Consider the following 22,747-nt stretch of genomic DNA (forward strand, 5'->3'; position numbering starts at 1 on the left):
GTAATCCCAGTTACTAGGGAGGCCAAGGTGGGAGGATTGCTTCATCCCAGGAGTTTCAAACCAGCCCGGGCAACCTAGGAGAGCCCTGTCTCTACAAAAATAAGAAAATCAGATGGGTCTAGTGACATATGCCAGTACTTCCAGGTATTCTGGAGGCTGAGCTGGGAAGATGTCTTTGTCCTAGAAATTTGAGACTACAGTGAGCTTAGATCACATCACTGCACTCCATTTGGGGTGACAGCAAGGTTCCACCTCACATAAGGAAAAAAAATACCATTTACTAATATTATCTCTATTTTACATTTTAGTTTTTACAAAAAAACTGGACATAATGCACAGCTGTAGTGATGGATGTGGATTTGAAATCAAAGATTTTAACGCCAGAAGTCTTACCCTTAATTACACGCTTTATCTTATTATTTGATATATCATACAAATTAATATTTACATATATCCATGTATTAATTATACACTAAGTATAGAATAATATGTAATTTTGAATAAACTAATGGTATATAAATGTTAATTACACACTTATGTCGTAGAATTGATCGAACAGAATATCTCACATGGTAACTGGTGCCCTGAGAACATCCATTGTCCTTCCTGTCCTCTCTGTGTGTGCACACGGGTGTCTGCACTTCCTCAAATTGACTTCTGTTTAAAGACCTTATATCCCAATATGATTTCATTTAGAGGGGCAGGAGGTTAGGACTTCAACATACGAATTTGGGGACACCGTTCAGCCCCTACCTATCACTCTGTCTTCCATGCCCCCACATCCATGTTTTTAATCACATTCATAATTCCTGCACCCCATCCCAGCAGCCCAAAAGTCTTAACCCATTCCAGCATCAACTCTAAGTCCAAAATCCTGTGTAAATATCACCTAAGTCTTACCAAGGCATGAGACTTGAGATGTGATTCATTCTGAGGCAAAATTCCTCTCTAGCTGCTAATCTGTGAAACCAGACATGTTACCTGTTTTCAAACTGCCCTTGTGGGACAGGCATAGGATAGATCTTCTCATTCCAAAAGAGAGAAATTTGAAAGAAGAAGGAGGTCATGGGTCCCCAGCACTCCCCAATCCAGTAGGGCCAGTTCCAGTAGCTGTTCAGGGTCAAGACTCACCTTCTTGGTCTCTGTCCTTCTGGCCAACTGGGGCAGGACAGGCCCTGACCTACTCAAGGTCCTTTGATGCTTTAGAAGCATTTGATTATTTTCTTTCATGGATCACCATTCCAGATACATTGGAAGTGTAGGATTTTGGAATAAAAATAAATTCTTGAACTCCATGCAAAATGTATTTCCATTTGTCTTGAGCTCAAGAGTTGGGATATGGGTAAGCTTTAACCACACGGGACCTTAAAATGTCTGATAGCAAAGTCTCTCTTCTCTCCTTTTTCCAGCTGACTCATTTGTTCAATTATGCCTTTGTTAGGAATAGTTTTCTAAACTAATTGCCCAGTATGTGAACACCCTAATTTTACAGTCCTTGCCCAGGTCAATGAGGGTTTGCAGGCCTGGCAGGAGTAGCTAATTAACCCAATCTCTGTAGATTGGACACCCTCCCTATGAAATTCAGAAAAGAAAGAAGTAAATGATTTCTCATCACTCAGGTAACCATCCCAGGATGGATCAACTCTTTCCACGTGCCTGCAGCCCACACCAGCACCGTTGATAAGAGACCCCCTAAAGAGGGGACAAGAGAAATGCTCTGGGAGATGAGCAATTGCATTTAATACACTCAAATCCTCCTTCATCCCAGCTGTTAGCACCCGTTGTAAGCACAACAAAGCCCTCCATGCATTCTGAGATATGTTAAACCAAATCATTGGCTTTTACCTTTTCTCATAAGCGGGTTTTTGTGAACCAAATAACACTCATCCAGCAGGGAGAAATTAGACATCTTGTTTTCTCTCATGACCTCAAAGGAGCTATTCTTGAGGACTAGACTGAGTTCTTCTGGCTCTACCTTCTTACCCAGGAACTGACAGATCTTCTCCACAGTTCTCTCTGTGTCCTAAAAAAGGGAAAAATAAGAGAGGATGTGAGAGAGAAAGGCAACAGAGAAACTAGGATGAGAAGCAGGATGAGGATGAGGAGAGGGAAGAAGAAGAGAGAAACAGGACACAGAAGGGAGAAGTGATGGAGTTGGATGCAACCAGGAGAAAGCAAGAGAAACAGGTAAAGAGAGAGCAGGAAGTGTGTGAAAGATGCCAGGATCCTGATGGATTTCTCATAGGGTTGAGTTAGGAGAACTTAGCAGTAAAAGACAGGGCCTCGGGTTTCTAGGGAGCCTTTGAGAAGGGCTCCTGGACAATGATTAGAATTAAAGAAGGAGAGGTTGTGGGAGAACTTGACAAAGATGTAAGGAATTGATTTTACATTTTGTCTAGGCCATCAAACAATACTGTTCCTTATAACTCACATGTGACTAATACACAGAGTTTTATAACATATTCTTATATAATATCTTCATAATTAGTACTTGGTACAAGATTCTGGGAGATTATAATAAAATAGCTTTTTATACTAGACAGACTTTGCTGTCAATCATAGACCTTTCTCTTAGAACTATAATGCTTTAAAATTTTCCTTTATTTCTTAAGTCCCAGTTGTTGTCCCACAAGAGGACACACAACTGTAGAAATAGCTAAAATTAAAGTTCAGTGTGTCCATTGAAAGGAAAATTCCAAGAAGGTATGGAATCATGGACCTGAGGCAGTTTATGTGTTTAAAAAAGGCTTTCTAATTAAAATGCGTTCATGCTGAGGCTGTTGGGGATTGGACAGAGGTGGGCAGAGGAAGGGGATGGGATGTAATGTGTCTCAGGTGGAAGAAACATCCAGTGTTTAGTCGCTTTCTCTTTCTCTAGGTTACCACTAATAGGTCAGGTTCTTTCTAGAATGGTCTCCTCACCCTTACTGGTTCTGAGGATCTGAATGCTCAGCTCTCGGCTCAGTGCATGGAATATGGGGGGGAAAGCACTAATCTTTTCAGCCAGAAGTAGAGCAATGAAGACTAGAGAGCTCATCCCACTCTCAGTGATTCTTCTCAAGGTTAAATTCTGACTGAGAAGGTGGAATAGAGAAATGGAAGGAAGAGAAATCAGGGACGTCAGAAGAAGTGACATTGGTGGTGAGAGGGTGTGCACTGACTATTCAGATGACAGTTACGTGTTTCAGCTCTTCATAACTCAGCATCAGGAAGTTCTCCCTCTCTCTCATGGACATCCAGGCACGAACGTGGTCAAACCATGACCCATATGGCACTGCATGGGGGGAGGCAGAGAGAGAGAGAGTTTAATTCAATCCATTAAGTTCACTCCCCCTGGCTTAAGATATATAATTGACAAATAAAACTTGTATATCTTTACAGTGTACAACAGGATATTTTGATCTATGGATGTATACATTGTGCAGTGATGAAATGGAGCTCTTTAACCTATTCATTACCTCACAGAATTACTATTTTTTTTTGCAGGTGAGAAGGTTTAAGATCTTTCACTTATCAATTTTCAAGTACATAATTCATAATATTAACTACAGTCAACATGCTGCACCATGGCCCTCTGGAAATTATTCATCTTGTTGAAGTGAAACTTTGTCTTCTTTGACCACTGTCTCCCTGATCCCACCACCCCAAACACACATATTTGTGTACACTGAGCTATGTATGTATATATGCATTTCAACATGTAGAAAAACCTTTGATCCACACAGGAGCTCCCATGAGCCCTATTTTTAGCTTTAACCAATATTGGTGAACTGTTATTATTATATTTTTTATAGCAAGAGGGATTTATTATTTGGCACAGTAAGGAGCACGTGGGAAACTTCTCAAAGCAGAGTTTCGTGATGTACTGTTTTGAATATTTTGTGCTACTAGTACTATTTTGTACTATTTAGAAAACTCTCACACATCACCATATTTCATCTTTACAGACTTCAGTGTGTCTCTGCAGACTAACATGTCACCATCAATTACATTATCACATCAAAAGCCCAGCACAATACTTCTTTATTATATTCTAATACCTAATCAGTATGCATTTTTCCTAGATTATTTTTTATAGAATCTCACTATGTCTCACTCTGTAGAGTGATGTGACATCACAGCTCACAGCAACCTCCAACTCTTGGGCTTAAGCAATTCTCTTGCCTCAGCCTCCCAAGATGCCCAGCTATTTATTTTATTTTATTTTGTTTTGTTTCATTTTATTTTATTTATTTTTTATGAGACAGAGCTCACTATGTCATCCTCAGTAGAGTGTTATGACATCACAGCTCACAGCAACCTCAAACTCCTGGGCTTAAACCATTCTTTTGCCTCAGCCTCCCAAGTAGCTGGGACTACAGGCATCCACCACAACGCCCAGCTATTTTTTGTTGCAGTTGTCATTGTTGTTTAGCTGGCCCTGGGCTGGGTTTGAATCCACCGGCCTCAGTGTATGTGGCTGGCACCCTAACCACTGTGCTGTGAGCGCCGAGACCTGGCTGTCTTTTTTAGAGATGAGGTCTCACTCTGGCTCAAGCTGCTCTCCAACCTGTGAGCTCAGGCGATCCACCCGCCTCGGCCCCTGCTAGGATTATAGGTGTGAGCCACTGCTCCTGGTCTCTACTCACTAAATTTAATAAGACTCCTGGTGATAGCAGAAGCACAGTCGAGACCTCTTTATATACCAAATAGAAAGCTCCAAGATAGCATGGAGGAGGGGAGCATTCTCTTCATGTCTGAGCTTCCAGCATGTGGTTTTACTCTTAGTGCTTTTCTGAAAGAGTAACCTGAACCAAGGTGGGACACATGGCTGCAGAGTTTAGGTGGAATTAATAGCAAAGATGACTGCCACACTTTGAAGATTAGACTTACTGGTGAGGGCAAGCAATCTAGGGATGTCGGTAAAGAGAAAACGAACTGTCCAGTGTTAAGTAGGTAACTGACATGTAGCCCAGAAGGGAAAAATGGTATACAGACAAAGATACCAATATGTGTTGTTATGTTAATCTAGATGAGAAGTAACAGTGGCTCTGGCTAATAAAGTGCCAATAGAAGCAGCAGTAAATGGCTATTAATTATCTTAAAAGATGTGTTCAGTGGTTAGTATATAATAGGAGTCATTCTAGGACATGGGGCCCAACAGTGAATATCCTAAGTATACATTTTAGTTTAGAGGAATGATCAAATAAATAAATACCTACTGGTGATGAGTATTACTAAGGAAAAGAAGAGTTTAGGCTCAAGTTATGAGGAAGGAGGCTATTTTGTATAGTGTTGTAATTCTAGGATATCCTGAATACAGTAGCATCTTATCAGAGACCAGAATGAAGATATTGATCAAGGTGGTGGGACTTGATTACTAATTAGAGAAAGAAAAGTGATGAGGGGCAAGGGGGAGTGAGGTGGGAAAAGGAAGATGCATGTGAAATGTCAGAATCATGCCAGCCCTCGGGTGAGGGGAGGGTGGATCTACTTACTGGGTGAGATTAACGTGCAGTATAAGTGGAGTGAGGAGAGATGCCCTTAGTCTTGCACAGGTTGAATTCACAGCCTCTGGAGGCAGATCACAGCTGAGACAGGGGACTCAGCAGGCAGGTTTGGGGGAAAATTGCCAAATTGTAAGTGCTTGAGAAAGCCCAGGGATTCTGCATAACTAAAAATATAGAGATTCCTGGCTTGGCCCTGGTAGCTCAGCAGCTAGGGCTCCAGCCACATACAGCAGAGCTGGTGGGTTCTAATCCAGCCCAGGCCATTTTTATTTAGAATAACAATGACAATTATAACGAAAAAATAGCCGGGCATTGTGGTGGGCACCTGTAGTCCCAGTTACTTGAGAGGCTGAGGCAAGAGAATAGCTTAAGCCCAAGAGTTTGAGGTTGCTGTGAGCTGTGATCCCATGGCACCCTCACGGCAACAGCTTAAGACTCTGTCTCAAAAAAAAAAGAATAGAGATTCCAGAGTCATGAAAACCTTTTTGAGACTCATAGAAACAAAGGATTAAGGGAATTTTGAAAAGAGGCATTTTCTGAAAAACAATGGTAGAAGATTTGAAAGTTGGAGTTGTCATTATTGTTTGGCAGGCCCAGGCTGGATTTGAACCTGCCAGCTCCAGTGTATGTGGCCGGCACCCTAGCTGCTTAAGCTTCAGGCACTGAGCCAAGAAGGTTTGAAGGTTACGATTGCATTGTCTGGGAAGGCAATGAAAAGCTGACTTTCAGAAAGCCACAGATTAGGAGAGTGGAGAAGAATATGGTAGTCTGTGTTTGTACTGGCGATGCTAAACTCAGAAAATAGCGGGGACGGTTTATCAGGGACAGGGTTGGCTGAAGGGTTGGCTAGAGCTCTGCTGCCATAGAATAGAGCAGGAGGAGTATGCAGATTTGTCCCAGTGGTGACAGAGCCTTGCAGCCCTGGACTGGTGAGATGCAGATAGAATGTGGGAGTCAGATGAGGTCGCAGAATAGACTCCAGGCGCCCCCTAGCGTCCTTATGTTGCAGCACACTCACCTTTTCCTTCTAGAAACCATTCAAGATATTGTTCCACTGACTTTGGTTTCTCAATCCAATTTATTGAATTCCAGAAAAAATAACTGGATACAATAACATCTTTGGGGTTTCTGATGACATAAATCACCTTAAAGATAAAATGGGAGAAAGAAAATACATTTATTTCCCACTCCTTTTGATCTTCCTATAACTGGAGAAAAAGCCAATTCTTAGAAAATGTCTAACAAAGTCGATGTATTTTTTCAGATGAATTACTTGCTGCATTCATTAATCAAATATAAAATTTAAAGGTCCTTTGAAGTAGTTCTAGTTCTAGGAATATGACAATGGAAAAGGAAAGCATTGTCCGTTCCTCTCTTTGAGGGTATTATAATCTACTTACCCCAGGAAGCAACTGTCGGGTTTTAAAATGTGAGTGATATTTCCTGGTATACAGACAGTGCCATAAAGTGTATGTACATTTTACAAAGGGAAAAAACTGTATTAAAATTGTTATATTCAATAATCACAGAAAACAAAAGATAAATCACCTTGTAATTTCAGAAGTCAAACGTGACTTAATTATTACAAATATAATACAGTTTTTCTTTAATATATGTATACATTTTTTGTCACCCTCTGTATTTGTGTACCGCAGTTTAAAGATCACTAACAGGAGAATGGATTAATACATTATGGTGCGTTCATAGATATATAGAAATAGATATCCATATGTTCACCCAAGACCATGGGTGAATCTCACAGACATCACACTGAGTGGAGGAAGCCAGGCATCCAGTGTTCATACAGCATGACTCTATTTGGATGAAGTTCAAGAACAAGCAAAACTAAGCTATGGTTCTACACGAGTGCGGTATTTACCTCCATGTGTGGGCATTGATTGGGAAGGGGTATGACGGAGTGGAAATATTATGAATTTGGACCTAGATGAAGGTTGGTTACCCAGTGTGCATACATGTAAATATTCATCCAGGTAGTACTAGAAATTACCCCCATCCACACCCCCTCCCCTATTTACATACACCAGGAAGATTATTTGGCATTTGGATGTCTAAATTTTCCTTTAGATTCTGCACCCACTCTCTTTGTGACATTACTCTAGTCCACCCCTCTCTCTAGGCCTCAGTTTCTCCACACAGAGAGAAAATCCGTGGGGCTGCTCACCTCCATAGACAGCTACACACAGTAAGACACAGAGGGTGAAAAAACTGTTCCCAGCACCAGAACTCTGGATTTCAGCGCTGACTGACTTACAAACTTGCTGGTTCCCTCATGAACAATTCTACTTCTTCTCAGCAGCAGGAGTCACTTATGAGTTTGGCTCACTATTTTTTTTAGAATAACAAAAAGTGAATTATATAGTATATAATGCAGTTGTAAGTCCTAGCTAGGCATAAAATAAGCTTTTTTTTTTTTGAGACAGAGTCTCACTCTGTTACCCTGGACAGAGAGCTGTGACATCACCATGACTCACAGCAACCTGAATCTCTTGGGCTCAGGCAATCCTCTTGCTTCAGCCTCTCCAGTTGTTGGGACTACAGATTCCTACCATGGCACCTGGCTAGATTTTCTATTTTGAGTAGGTTCAGTGTCTCACTCTTGCTCAGGATGGTCTCAAACTCCTGAGCCCAAGCAATCCCACCTTCCTCAATCTCCTAGAGTGCTAAGATTATAGGCATGAGACATCACACCCTGCCTACATTATGACATTATGGTTTTCTTTTTTTTTTTTTTTAAGATAGAGTCTCAAGCTGTCAACCTGGGTAGAGTACCATGGTGTCACAGCTTATAGCAACCTCAACGTCTTGGGCTTAAGTGATTCTCTTGCCTCAGTCAGGCCTCCCAAGTAGCTGGGACTACAGGCATCTGCCACAGTGCCCAGCTATTTTTTTGTTGCAGTTGTCTTTGTTGTTTACCAGGCCCAGGACAGGTTTGAACCCACCAGCCTTGGTGTATATGGCTGGCACCATAACCACAAGCACTGTCTAAATTATGGTTTTCTGTGATCTGTTGTTACCATGTCATTTGATTCCTAGACTGTATCTAGATGACATAGTACCTGGAATGGCTTATACCTTGCACTCAAGTGTGGATGCTAGAACAGCCACAGTGAAATCTCTTAATGCAGAATCTCAGGTCCTACCTAGACCTACCAAATGACAAAGCATTTCTACAAGGTCTGTAGGTGGTTATAGGCACATTAACATTTGAAAACTATTGGTGATAGGCATCATGACTTCTGTGCACTGACCTTGGCCTTGGAACTGAAGAAAGACTTGGGGAAGAGATGGATGGGGAGGTGGGAGCTGAGCAAACGTGGGCCCTCCTTCTTATTTGCTGATGCAAACCCGGGCTTAGTCTCTATCCAGGGTGAACGTTCCCAGGTGGGCACAGACTGGACCCACTTGGTATCCCCCTTGGAGCGAATCAGGCAGAGAATCTCAATCAACCAGTTTGTTCCTGGGTAAAGTGAAAGGAGGACAGATGATGATCATACATTTCAATCTGACTTAAACAAGATTATGGCAAAATAGACATAACATAAAATGTACCATTTTTAAACATGCAGGTTAGTAGTGTTATGTATGTTCCTGTTGTTGCACAACCTATCTCCATAAGTTTTTATCTTGCAAAACTGAAACTCTACTTATTAAACAACAATTCCTCATTTACCCCTCCTTCCAGCCCCTGACAACCACCTTTGAACTTGGCCTTCTGTGAACTCTACACCTTATGTAAGTAGAACCTCGCAGTGTGTGCATTTTTGTGACTGGCTCACTTAATTTAGTGTAAAGTCCTCAAGGCTTATCCACACTGCAGCATGCGTCAGCATTTTCTCTCTTTTGAAGGATGAACCACATTCCATTGTATCTATATGCCACGGTTTGTTTATCCCTCATCTGTCAATGGCTGTTTGGGTTGCTGCCACCTCTTGGCCATTTTCTGAAGTCTTTGAATAGGTCCCCATTGCTCTTTGTTTTTCAGGGTCCTGCCAATGGCAGTGTTTTTGGCCTCAATCTGGCCTTATTTGCAGTTCTTACCCTCCATCCCCACTCCCATGGACATATCATGTACATCTTCCAGTCCCTTGGATTTACCAGGCCTTTTTCCAATTCCTAACCATCACCCAGGATGCTTCCTTTATGTGAAAATATCCCTCCTCACTAAGTAGTTTCCCTTCCTTTCTTTCTATTTTAATTTAGATTCTGTTTCTTCTCATAGGACTTCAGGGGTCATCCTTCTCCCTGCTGATACACATGCCTGAATCAGCCTTTGGATTCACTCCTCTGGGTTCTCCTAATACTGTAGATTATCCCCTCTGAACACTCATCTTACTGAGTAATTCCCTGACTAAACCCTTTTCTCTGAATGCACATGGTGCTAGGCAGGGCTGTGTGCCCCCCCCCCCCAAAGCATTGCACATTGTCTAGTTTATAGAAAGTGCAACAGTCAGGCCCAGAGGCAGTGGCTCCTGCCTGTCATCACAGCACTTTGTGAAGCTGAGGTGGGAGGATCACTTTTGAGGCCAGGAGTTCCAGACCAGCCTGAGCAATATAGCAAGACTCCATCTATATAAAAAATAATTATCTTGGCTTGCTGGTGCCTGCCTGTAGTTCCAGATACTTGGGAGGATCTCTTGAGCCCAGGAATTTGAGGATGCGGGAAGCTATGATTAGGCCATTGCACTGCAGCTGGGCCACAGAGTGAGATTGGACTCAGGAAAAAAAAAGAGTGAGGAAGCGCTCCAACCATCTACTGAAGGGACTAGGAACACAGTCACAGCCTTTCTCAGTTCAAGATTTTTTCCTTACCTGATTTGGGGAAAGTCACTGTTACAACATCTTCATCCTTCAGCACAAACTCTTCTTGTACTTTTCTGAGGAGTTCAGGGCTGTAATGGGCCCTCGGGAAAGGTGTCCCTTCATACCAAAAAGTGTCGTCAGACATGATGATCAGCAACTTGTACTTGGTGTGAGGGTTTCAGGTGCAACCAGTGCTGGAGGCTGTGGCACCTGCTGACAGATGAGTTGTGAGTTAACCTCTGCCCAGTTAGTTACGCATTTTGCTGGCAGATATAGAGAAGTAAATACTGTGATTGACAGTCCAAAGGTTAATAATATAGGGCAACTGTGAACACAGAAAACATTCTGGGGAGAGTCTGAGTTACAGTTCATAGGAGTGAACTGGAAATTCAGTAACAAAGGCAAGGGTGTAGAAATCTGTGCAAATCTGAAAGTACTATTTAATAAACTTTATTTTTTATAAGAGTTGCACATCTACAGAAAAATTTCAAAGAGAGTCCAGAGGGTTCCCATAGTCTACAGCTCATTCAGATTACCTTCATTTTCACCTAATGTCTTGTTTGTGCTTCAGAATCCCATCCAGGGAGTCACACAACATATATTGGCCAGCATCACTGTCCACGTGGTCATTTCTAGGGCTTAGAGCACAGATGTCGGGCAGTGTTGCCCTGGGGAAGAGCTCAGATAGAAGGAGGGGAAAGTCTGTCCCCCAGAGCCTGAGGCTGAGCCAGGAGTTGTCTGAAGCCAGCAGGCCTGGTCAGGGCTCCTCAGTCTCTGCCATAATGCACACACCTGGTTCCAACTGAACATTTATTTATTAACATATATACTAACTCTGCATCCTGCATGGCTTTCAGTAATAAGCATCCAGAAATGTATCAAATAGTCACTTTTATGTAACAAGTGAATTTTTATCAGTACCATTCTATTCACATTTCCACACCTCAGGGAAGGTATAACACTTTCTGCTGTGAACAGCTATCACATAAAGTTATCTATTCCCAGTGATGTTATTTGGGTCTGTGTGATCTTTGTTGGGCCAGGAGAATAACAGCATGTGGAAGGGAACACGCCCTCTGAAAAAGCAAACTGGTCGTTCAGAGTTTTGTGATAAGGAACATGTGTTCTGGATTCAGGTAGCCAACATGTAAGTCCTTTTCTTTCTCTATCCAGGGTCAAATCTGGGCTGGGAACACATACTACTATGTGTCCTTGAACCAACAACTTAACCTCTCTGTGGCTCAGCTCCTGCATCTCTAAAATGGGAAAACTAATAGTACCTACTTGGTAAGGTTCTCAGGAACATTCAGATAATTGAACATTTTGTAAAGTCCTTAGAGTCTGGCACAAAGGAAGCTAGAGTGCAGCGGCATGACCATAGCTCACTGCAGCCTCACACTCCTGGGCTCAGGATATTCTCCTGCCTCAGCCTCCCAAATAGCTGGGACTATCAGCATGCACCACTGTGCCCACCCTTTTTTTTCAACAGAGGGGTTGTTGCTCTGTTGCTCTGGAATTCCTGAGCTCAATCAATCCTCCCACCTGGGCCTCCCAGATGCTGGGAATACGGGCCTGAGCCACCATGCCTGGCCAATATATTTCCATTTGATCACAATTATACATTTGCAATTAATCCCCAAAAGTACATGTTGATGTAATGTCTTTGCTTTATAGCTCTCTGGTCTGTAGAATTTGCAGTTGTCATTTGTATTTACTATGTTACTCTCAGAGGAGACTGAAGTTGTTTTTGGAAATCCTTTTCTGTTACATCAATGCTCATGCTTAGAGCAGCTTCACCCAGGGATGCCTGGCTGTCTGGGGTGTGTTTGCATGCATCATGTTCCACACAGACGGGTCGTGGTTCCTACCTCATCAGGGGAGCCAAACATCTCTAGTTGCCCTTCACTGTCTGTTCACTACCCCTAGTTTTCATCTGATCTCTTAACTCCAAGACACTGTCTGTAATGCACAAGGTCAATGCTGGTGTGTTGGCACCACGTGTACTCAAGCCCAACAACTGTGGAGCCAGGGGCAGATATGACAGGCCTTTGTTCAGCTGACGGTGGCCAGTGAGCAGGCATGGGGAGTCCAGAAAGGCCCCTGCACTTCTATATCCAAGGGGAACAATAGTGGCACAAGGCCAAACGGGAGTCCCACAGTAACCATGGAGCAGTCCTCCAAAGGTGGCATCATTGTGCACAGTAACAGGTGTAGTTACGGCTATTGAAGGAAAACATGGCAGCTTCGGGCAGAACCACAGGCCAAGAAGCCCATGGATCTATCTAGCTCCCATTATCTGTATTTATCCGGGTATTTATACCCATATATTATTGCTTATGCCATTTCCAAGGTGTCATTAGAGTAGAAAACAACACTATTGCTTGGTGGACGTTATGTTCACATTTAGCAACTATTCTGAGTTGATTTCTCTTGCCAAAAATATACATTCAAGTCCCAACTCTAGGTACCTGTGACAATGACCTTATTTGCAGATAAGGTATTAGCAGGGCTGACTGAGTTTAGATGAGGTTATTAGGGTGGGTCCTAATCCAGTATGTCCGGCACCCCTATAAGAAGAAAAGAGACACAGAGAGACACACAGAGAGAATGCCCCTTAGGTCAGGAGGGGTGGCTCACACCTGTCATCTCAGTGCTGTGGGAGGCTAAGGCACAAGATTGCTTGAGGCCAGGAGATCCAGACCAGCTTGAATGATGTAGGGAGATAGATCTTGTCTCTATATAAAAACTGCAAAGAAAACTTAGCCAGGCGTGGTGGCACACATCAGCATTTCCAGTTACTTGGGAGGTTAGAAGCAGGTGGATCCCCTGAACACAGAAATTCAAGCTTACAAAGAGCTATAATCATGCCCCTGACCTCCATTCTGGGCAACAGAGTAAGACCCTGACTGTAGAAAAACAAAGAATGAGAGAAAACATGCCAAGTAATGACAGAGGCAGAGACAGGTGTGATGCATTAACATACCAGGGACACCAGGAACTGCCCCCACCGCCAGAACCGAGGGAAAGGCCTGGAGCAGACTCTCCCCTGCGGCTGAAGAGAGAGCAGGGCCCTGCCTACAGCTTAATGCCAGACTTCTGGCCTCCAGAGCTGTGAGAGAAGAAATTTCTGTTGTCTGAAACTCTCCAGTTTGTGGGTCTTAGTTACAGTCACCAAGAAAATGAATCCCCCGCCCTACTAAGCTGTGGCACATGTTTCAGACGTTCAGACCAATAACCAAGTAGTACAGGGTTCATGGGGTGTCCGAGATGTGCCATGTGGGCCACATGCAGATTATCTGAAGACTGTTTTGCTTATCTGTGGTGTCTGATATCACCGAAAGTATGAATAGACTTTTTTTTTTTTTTTTTTTTTTTTGCTAATCAGCTTTCATTAGTGTTTGTATATTTTGGCCGTGGCCCAAGGCAGCTCTTCTTCTTCCAATGAGATACAGAAAATAAAAAAGGTCATATGTCCATACCTGCTTTCCAAATTTTTGAACAAATTGATTATCACTAAACAAATGCAAGATCCTTTCCTATATTCCAAAATTTGAATTGCTGGGTGCTAGAGGCAGTGATTAGATTTCAGCACCTCCTATCTGAAGACCCTGGTCCCAAGGGAACATCTCCCAGGTCTGCTTGTGAAAGGCCCCTCCCTGGCCCACAAGGGAGTGGTGCTTCCAGGCTCCACACACCAGATGTGGGAGAGATCTCGGGAGTTCATTCTGCCAAATAGGCCAGTATCCATTTGGAGCCAGCCGGGGGTGCAGTGGTGCAATCATACCTCACTGTAACCGCAAAATCCTGGGCTCAAATGATCCTCTTGCCCTGGTCTCAGGGTGGCTGGGACCACTGGCTTGTGCCACTGGCCTTGGCTAATCTTTTTTTACTTTTGCAGAGACAGGGCCTCACCATTTTGCCCAACCTGCTCTGAAACTCCTGGGTTCAAGCACTCAAATTGTGTTTGGACACACTCTTGGATAATACTTTATTATTCTGTAGCATTGTATATGTTTGAAACACTACAAACATTTCAAACTATCTGGGATGCCATGACATGATTAGGGGGGACATGGTGATTTTTAAGAAGGAAGTAGTCAAATATACAAAGATTTGATAACTCAAGGTTCCAGGATGAAATAGTAGGTTTTATGCAATGGCCCCCAGTCATGCCCATGTACAGGGACAGAAGAACAAACACCACTATCCCCAAAGGATCCAGAACTATCTCAGACATTATTCCCAGGGGAACAGCTCCCGAGGAAGATCTGCCATCTTCTCCTGGAATAGTTTATCAAAGGCTTCAGCTTGGGCCACTGTGAAGTGATTTTTCCAGTCCCCAGTTATGCCTGGAAAATATGAAACAGAAACTCAGGTCAGGTGGTGGGGTCAGACCCCAACGTGCCTCCTCCTTGGTCTGTTCCTAACTGTCCACCGTCATGGATGTTGTGGCTAATACAGCACAAAGACCTGTGGTCCACTGGTGGGCCCTTGTGCCTCCTGACAGCTCACCTGCTTGCCTGGAGGTGACTTACCTTCCCCTCTCTCCCAGCCCCTCCTGTGCACAGTCCCTCCACAGTCAAGCCCACTATGTCTGCTGACACACCCAGAATTGAGCCAATTCCCACCACCCCACCTTCTACCACCCCGACCGGAGCCAACATCATTTCTCTCCTGCATTATGGTGACAGTAAGACTGTAAGCAGTCCCTCTGCTTGGGACTCATCTCCCATAACAGTCCATCTCAGACAGCAGCTCCCTTGATCCCTTGACAAAGGAAGACACATCCTACTCCTTTCCTGTTCAAGTTCAAAGACTCTTAGTTTCACACAGACAAGTGTATTAGGTGCTTGTAAGGCTCCCAGTGATCCATGTCCCTGTGGCTTCTCTGACTCCATCCCCTGTGACGACCCATTTGTTCACTGTGCTCCATCACATTGGGGCTTGTGATTCCGCCTCACAGATGGCAGGTGTCCCACTGCTCAGACCACATGTGTTTCCTGAGTCTTCTCCCTGCAATGCTGCTCTCCCAGGTGTGTCTGTGTCCTGCCTCTTTGCCTTTTCCAGTCCTGGCTCCAGGACAGTCTTCTCAGTGAGGTTCTCTCAGCCCCCAATATAGAACTGCCAGTCCCCATCCTGCTGTATTTTCCTTCACTACACTTCCCTGTAATAGGGGCTCTATGCATTTCTCTTCTGAGGTGCAGGGGTAGAACATGTATCCTTGATGTAAAATATATAAATTTTAGACTGTCACAACTTTTATTTTAAATTGTGATAGAGTTAGTGTTTTGAAGAGAGACAGACATAGAGTATCAGTAAATTCTTGCTGAAAGTATGAAAAAAAGAATTACAAAATGTACTGAGTACAGGAATTTTCACCTGTAATACTGTTACTAGGGAGGCCCAGGTGGGATGATTGCTTGATCCAAGGAGTCAGACCATCTTGGGCAACCTCAGGAGAGCCCTGTCTCTACTAAAAGTAAGAAAAACCTGGCTCGGTGCCAACTCCAGTGGTAGAGCACTGATGGGTATGAACCTGGCCTTGGCCTGCTAAATAGCAATGACAACTACAACCAAAAAATACCTGGTGTTGTGGTGGGTGCCTGTACCGTGTTTCCCCGAAAATAAAACACTGTCTTATATTTATTTTTTCTCAAGAAGACACACTAGGGCTTATTTTCAGGGGATGTCTTATTTTTATTAAGTATAATACAACAATCTACATTTATTCAAATACAATTAAGTCATCTTCTTCTGGAACCTGACAGGGGGAGCCGACCTTATTGGTGAGGCTGGTGCTAGTGATGCATGAACTCCTTTCCCCTAGCCATTCGCATGTGCACAATAGGATGCCTGCAACTGCGGTTACCACACACACACCCGCACAAGTGCGAACAACTGGGAGAAAGGAGCTGTGGCAGATAAAAGGTATTCCAGTCCTCCTTACCACTCAAGGCCAAAATGCATGGTGTGGCTATGCAGATATGCTACATAGCCCTTCCCATCACTAGGTCTTATTATCGGGGTAGGGCTTATATTTAATGCATAGAAATCCTGCTAGAGCTTATTTTGGGGGTAGGTCTTATTTTTGGGGAAAAGCAATAGTCTCACCTACTTGGGAGCCTGAGGCAAGAGAATCGCTTAAGCCCCAGAGTTTGAGGTGCTGTGAGGTGTGATGCCACAGCACTCTACCAAGGGCAACACAGTGAGACTCTGCCTTTAAAATAAAATATAGTAAAATAAAACAAAATAAAATAAAAATAAGAAAAAACAGATAGATGGTGTGGCACCTATAGCTCATAAGGCGCCAGCCACATAAACCACAGCTGATGAGTTCAAATCTAGCCCAGGCCTGCCAAACGATGACAACTACAATTCACAAATAGCAGGGCATTGTGGTGGGTGCCTATGGTCCCAGTTACTTGGAAGGCTGAAGCAAGAGAATCACTTAAACCCAAGAGTTTGAGGTTGCTGTGAGCTCCAACACCATGGCACTCTATTCAGGGAGGTAACTCGAGGCTCTGTCTCAAAAAAAAAAAAAAGAAAGAAAGAAAGAAAAATCAGATGGGCCCAGTGGTACATGCCAGTAATTCCAGCTACTCGGGCGGCTGAGGTGGGAGGATTACTTGGTTCCAGGATTTGAGGCTAAAGTGAGTTAAGATCACACCACTGCATTCCATTCTGGGTGACAGTGCAAGACTGACTCAAAAAAGGAAGAAAAGAAATCCCTAAAATTATCTCCATTTCACATGTGAGGAGTAAAAAAAAAAAAAAAAGACCTTGCGAAGTTGCATTTTAAAGTGATGGATTTGGATTTGATGCCAAAGATTTATATGCCAGAAGTAATGCTCTTAATTACACGTTATCTTATTATTTGATATAGCATACAAATTAATATTTACATATATCAATATATTAAATAGATTAACAAAGAACAATACATAATTTTATATAAGCTGGTAATAGATAGATGTAAATGACATATTAATGTAGTAGAAATGACAGAGCAGAGGATCTAACATGTAACTGGGGCCCTGTAAACATCCATTTTTCTCCTGTGTCATCTTTGTGTGCGTACATGCGTGTGTCCACATGTCTTCTAAGGATGCAGTCATTTGGGTTAGGGCTCATTCTATAAGCCTCATTATGACTTAATTACTTCTCTTGAGAGACTTTACATTCCAATATTATTTCATTCGGAAGTACACGACGTTAAGACTTCAACATATGAATTTGGGGGACCCAGTTCAGCTCATATCACTCTGCCTTCTGCGCCCACGTCACATAGGCATAATTCCTGCATCCTCTCCAGCAGCCCAAAAGGCTTAACCTATCCCTGCATCAACTCTATCTTCTGTAAATATCACCTAAATCTCACCAAAACATGAGTGAGACTTGACATATGATTCATTCTGAGGCAAAATTCTTCTCTAGTTGCTAAGGTGTGAAACCAGACCTGCTACCTACAGTCAAAATGCAATTGTGGGACACGTGTAAGATGGATCTTCTCATTCCATAAGAGGTATATTTGAAAGAAGAAGGAGGTCATGAGACCCCAGACATCCAAAACCCAGCAGGGACAATTCCATTAGATGTTAGAGCTCAAGACTGATCTTCTTGACTCTGTCCTCCTGGCCAACTGGGACAGCACAAGCCTTGACCTGCTCAATGTCCTTTGATGCTTTAGAAGCATTTAATTATTTTCTTTGATGGATCACCATTCCAGATACATTTGAAGTGTTGCATTTTGGAATAAAAATGAATTCTTGAACTCCTTGAAAAAGATATTTCCATTTGTCTTGAGCTCAAGGGTAGGGACCTGGGTAAGCTTTAACCACAGGGGGCCTTAAAATGTCTGATAGCCAAGTCTCTCCTGTCTGCTTTTCCCAGCTGAGTCAATCCTTCATTCATGCCTTTGTTAGGGATAGTTCTCTACACTAGCTCTCCAGTTGGTAGCCCCCATGTGAACATCCCAATTCCATCCTCCTTGCCCAGCTCCATCATGGCTTACAAGCCTGGCAGGAGGACCTAATTAACCTGGTCACTGTTTGTACAATGGACATCTTCCTGTGTCAGATTTTCAGCAGAGAGAATCTAAATGATTTCTCATCAGTTGGGTAACCATCCCAGGATGGATCAAGTTTCTCTGAGGGCCTGCAGTCCGCACCAGCACCATGAGAAGAGACCCCCTGAGGAGGGGACAGGAGAAATGCTCTGTGGGAGGAGCAGTTGCAGTTGACACACTCAAACACCCCTCATCTCAACTGCTACCCCTGTTGAAATCACAAGGAAGCCCTCCATGTATTCTGAGACATTTGAAAACCAGACCATTTTCTCTTACCTTTTCTCATAAGTGGGTTTTTGTCAACTGAACAAACATCACCCAGCATGGAGTAATCACATATCTTGTTTTCTTTCATGACCTCAAAGGAGCTGTTCTTGAGGATTAGACTGAGTTCTTCTGGCTCTACCTTCTTACCCAGGAACTGACAGATCTTCTCCACAGTCCTTTTTGTGTCCTAAAAGAAGGAAAAACATGAGAAAGGATATGAGAGTGAAAGGCACCAGAGAAACTAGGATGAGAAGCAGGACGAGGATGAGGAAGGGGAAGAAGAAGAGAGAAACAGGACACGGAAGGGAGAAGTGATGGAGTTGGACGCAACCAGGAGAAAGCAAGAGGAACAGGTAAAGAAGAGAGAGCAGGACGTGTGTGAACGATGCCAGGATCCTGATGGATTTCTCATACAGTTGAGTTAGGAGAACTTAGCAGTAAAAGACAGGGCCTCGGGTTTCTAGGGAGACTTTGAGAAGGGCTCCTGGACAATGATTAGAATTAAGCAAGGAGAGGTTGTGGGAGAACTTGACAAAGATATAAGGAATTGATTTAAAATATTCTCTGGGCCATGAAACAATACTATTCCTCACAACTCACAACTGAATCACATACAGAGTTTCACAACATCTTCTCATGGATTATCTTAACAATTCACTCTTGGACAGGATCCTGGAAGATTATGCTAGGAAAATAGCTTTTTATACCAGAAAGACTTTTCTGTGAATTATAGACCATTCTCTTAGAGCTATAATGCTTTAAAAGTTTCCTTTATTTCACAAGGCCTGAATGCCATCTCACAAGAAGACACATAATTGTGGAAATAGCTAAAATTAAAGTACAGTGTATGGGCTCAGTGCCTGTAGCTCAAGCGGCTAAGGCGCCAGCCACATACACCTGAGCTGGCAGGTTCAAATCCAGCCTGGGCTTGCCAAACAACAATGATGGCTGCAACCAAAAAATAGCCAGACATTGTGGCAGACACCTGTGGTCCCAGTTACTTGGGAGACAGAGTCAGGAGAATCGCTTCAGCCCAGGAGTTGGAGGTTGCTGTGAGCTGTGGTGCCACGGCACTCTACCCAGGGTGGCAGCTTGAGGCTCTGTCAAATAAAAAAAAAAAGTTCAGTGTATGAATTTAAAGGAAAATTCCAAGAAGGTATGGAATCATGGACCTGAGGCAGTTTTATGTGTTAAGAAAGGCTTTCCAATTAAAATGCATTCATGCTGAGGCCATTGGGGAACAGACAGAGGTGGGCAGAGGAAGGGGATGGGAAGTACGTGTCTCAGGTGGAAGCAGCATCCAGTGTTCATGTTACTTTCTCTTTTCTCCAGGATACCACAATAGGCCACTGGTATCCTAGAGAAAAGATGGTCTCCTCACCCTTCCTTGTCCTGAGCATCTGAATCCTCAGGTCATGGAATAACCCTTCAGATGTTTGAAGATAAACTAAAGAACAATATTGGGGAAAAGGCTGAATCTTGGGAAGGGGCAACCAGAAGTAGGGCAATGAAGACCACGAAATAATCCCACTCTTCCTCGCTCTTGTCGAGGCTAAATTTTGACTGAGGAGGCTGGAACGGAGACACAGAGAACTGCAGGGACATCAGAGGAAGAGAAGGTGGTGGAGAGAGGGTGTGCACTGACTACTAAAATGACGGTTACCCGTTTCAGCTCTTCATAACTCAGCAGCAGGAAGTTCCCCCTCTCTCTCATGGACACCCAGCCACGAACGTGGTCAAACCATGACCCATATGGCACTGCATGGGGGGAGGAAGAGAGAGAGATAATTAATTTAATTAACTAATGTCACTGCCCACTTGCTTTATTAAGATACATAGTTGAGAAACAAAACGTCTATATTTATAGCTTATAATGTTATGTTCTGATTTATGTATGCATTGTGCAGTGATATCATCACCTCTCATAATTATTATTTTTTTATGGTGAGGAACATTTCAGATCTATTCACTTAGCAGTTTTGACACATATAACATATATAATACAGCATTTGTGGGGGGGGAGACAGAGTTTCACTTTATTGCCCTCAGTACAGTGCTGTGGCGTCACAGCTCACAGCAGCCTCCAGCTCTTGGGCTTAGGTGACTCTCTTCCCTCAGCCTCCCAAGTAGCTGGGACTACAGGCGCCCACCACAATGCCCAGCTATTTTTTTGTTGCAGTTTGGCCGGGGCCGGGTTTGAACCAACCACCCTTGGTATATGGGGCCAGCGCCTTACTCACTGAGCCACAGGCACCTCCCAGTATTTTTTTTATTTTTGAGAGGGAGAGAGAGTCTCACTATGTTGCCCTTGGTAGAGTGTCATGGTGTCACAGCTCACAGCAATCTCCAACTCTTGGGCTTAAGTGATTCTCTTGCCTCAGCCTCCGAAGTAGCTGGGACTACAGGCGCCCACCACAATGCCCGACTATTTTTTTGTTTTGTAGTTGTCATTGTTGTTTGACAGGTCCAGGCTGGGCTCGAACCCTCCAGCTCAGTGTATGTGGCTGGCACCCTAACCTCTTGAGCTACAGGCGCCAAGCCTATAATACAGTATTATTAACTATAGTCAACATGCTCTGCCATAGTTCTCTGAAACTCATTCACCTTGTCTAACTGAACCTTTGTACACTTTTACCAACATCTCCCTGATCCCACCACCCCAAATATTTGTGTATACTGAGTTATGTATGTATATATGCATTTCAATATATGTACAAATAGCCTTGATACACATAAGAACCCATGAACCCATTTCCTAGCTTCAACCATTACTGGTAGATTATTATCATTATTTTTTACATAGAAGAGGATATATATAGAAAATATAGAGAAGATTATTATTTTTCATATAGAGAATTGTTATTTTTGTTTGTTTGTTTGTTTGTTTAAGACAGAGCCTCAAGCTGTCCCCCTGGGTAGAGTGCCATGGCATCACAGCTCACAGCAACCTCCAACTCCTGGGCTCAAGCGAGTCTCCTGCCTCCGCCTCCCAAGTAGCTGGGAACCACAGGTGCCCACCACAATGCCTGGCTATTTTTTGGTTGCAGCCGTCATTGTTCTTTGGTGGGCCCAGGCTGGATTCGAACCTGCCACCTTAGGTGTATGTGGCTGGCGCCTTAGCCACTTAAGCCACAGGCACCGAGCCGAGAATTGTTATTAGTATTATTTTTTATTATTTTGCCCAAGGTGCTTTACCAGAAGCAGCGTGTCCTGACGTATTATTTTGAATACATCTTATTTCATCTGTTTCCCCCCTCCTTCAAATTGCTTTATTTTAGAAAACTCCCACACATCACCACATTTGATCTGTACAGACTTCAGTGTATCTCTCTAGACTAACATGTCACTGTCAATTACATTATCACACCAAACCGACACACACACACAATGCTTCTCTACTACCTTCTAATACAGAATCAATGTTAAGTTTTCCTAGATTATCTCAATCCTACTCCATGGTTTGAGGGGGCCAGGTGATCAAGAAAGATACAAGTCACACAGACACTGGATGGAGCAGTGCTTTACTCACATTGAGAGACCAGCCTCAGCAGTGAGCACTGGGCAATCAGACATGGCTCCAGGCAAATCCTATTTCCTGGAATCTATTTTCCTTTTCTTAGAGCTGGTCTCAGGCTGGAGTGCAGTGGTGTGATCATAGTGTAACCTTGAACTGCCAGTCTCAAGCCATGTAAGCTTTTCTTAGTCTTTTTCATTCTGTTTTCTTTTTCCTTTTTTGGCTGTGTATTTGCAGGTCACTTGTCTTTGAAAACTCAGGTTCTTTCTTCTGCTTTATTATTTCTGCTGTTGATGCTCTCAGTTGCATATTTATTTTTTCACTGATTTTCCCCTCTAAAATTTCTTTTCTTTTAAAAAAATAATTTCAGGGGAGGCATCTGTGGCTCAAAGGAGTAAGGCACCAGCCCCATATGCCAGAGGTGGCGGGTTCAAACCCAACTCCAGCCAAAAACTGCAAAAAAAATAATAATGATATAAAATAAAAATAAAATAATAAAAAATAATTTCAGTCTTTCTATTTAATATCTTATTCTGGTCATTTGTGGTTTTCTTCTTTTGTTGATTTGTTTTTCCATTTTCTCTTGATATT

The 22,747-nt window shown here is 43.2% G+C and overlaps 2 protein-coding genes across 2 annotated transcripts in view; both read right to left on the reverse strand.

The window, feature by feature from the left end:
* Positions 1 to 10,539, reverse strand: part of LOC100954287 (bile salt sulfotransferase-like) — an 11,977-nt gene extending 1,438 nt beyond the window's left edge. Inside the window, exons 1-5 of the mRNA XM_003803702.3 lie at positions 10,320 to 10,539; positions 8,759 to 8,967; positions 6,508 to 6,634; positions 3,180 to 3,274; positions 1,846 to 2,023 (exon numbers count right to left, since the gene is read on the reverse strand). Of these exons, the coding sequence (XP_003803750.1) occupies positions 1,846 to 2,023; positions 3,180 to 3,274; positions 6,508 to 6,634; positions 8,759 to 8,967; positions 10,320 to 10,455 (745 nt within the window). The 5' untranslated portion in view covers positions 10,456 to 10,539. The remainder of the gene's footprint in view (positions 1 to 1,845; positions 2,024 to 3,179; positions 3,275 to 6,507; positions 6,635 to 8,758; positions 8,968 to 10,319) is intronic.
* Positions 10,540 to 14,540: 4,001 nt separating this feature from the next.
* LOC100954595 (bile salt sulfotransferase-like) overlaps positions 14,541 to 22,747 on the reverse strand; it is a 36,048-nt gene continuing 27,841 nt past the window's right edge. The window contains exons 4-6 of the mRNA XM_003803703.2: positions 20,306 to 20,400; positions 18,652 to 18,829; positions 14,541 to 14,659 (exon numbers count right to left, since the gene is read on the reverse strand). Of these exons, the coding sequence (XP_003803751.1) occupies positions 14,547 to 14,659; positions 18,652 to 18,829; positions 20,306 to 20,400 (386 nt within the window). The 3' untranslated portion in view covers positions 14,541 to 14,546. The remainder of the gene's footprint in view (positions 14,660 to 18,651; positions 18,830 to 20,305; positions 20,401 to 22,747) is intronic.

Source organism: Otolemur garnettii, unplaced genomic scaffold (genome assembly GCF_000181295.1).
Source record: "Otolemur garnettii isolate 467f Iridium unplaced genomic scaffold, OtoGar3 scaffold00441, whole genome shotgun sequence".
In the NCBI taxonomy this organism is placed as follows: domain Eukaryota; kingdom Metazoa; phylum Chordata; class Mammalia; order Primates; family Galagidae; genus Otolemur; species Otolemur garnettii.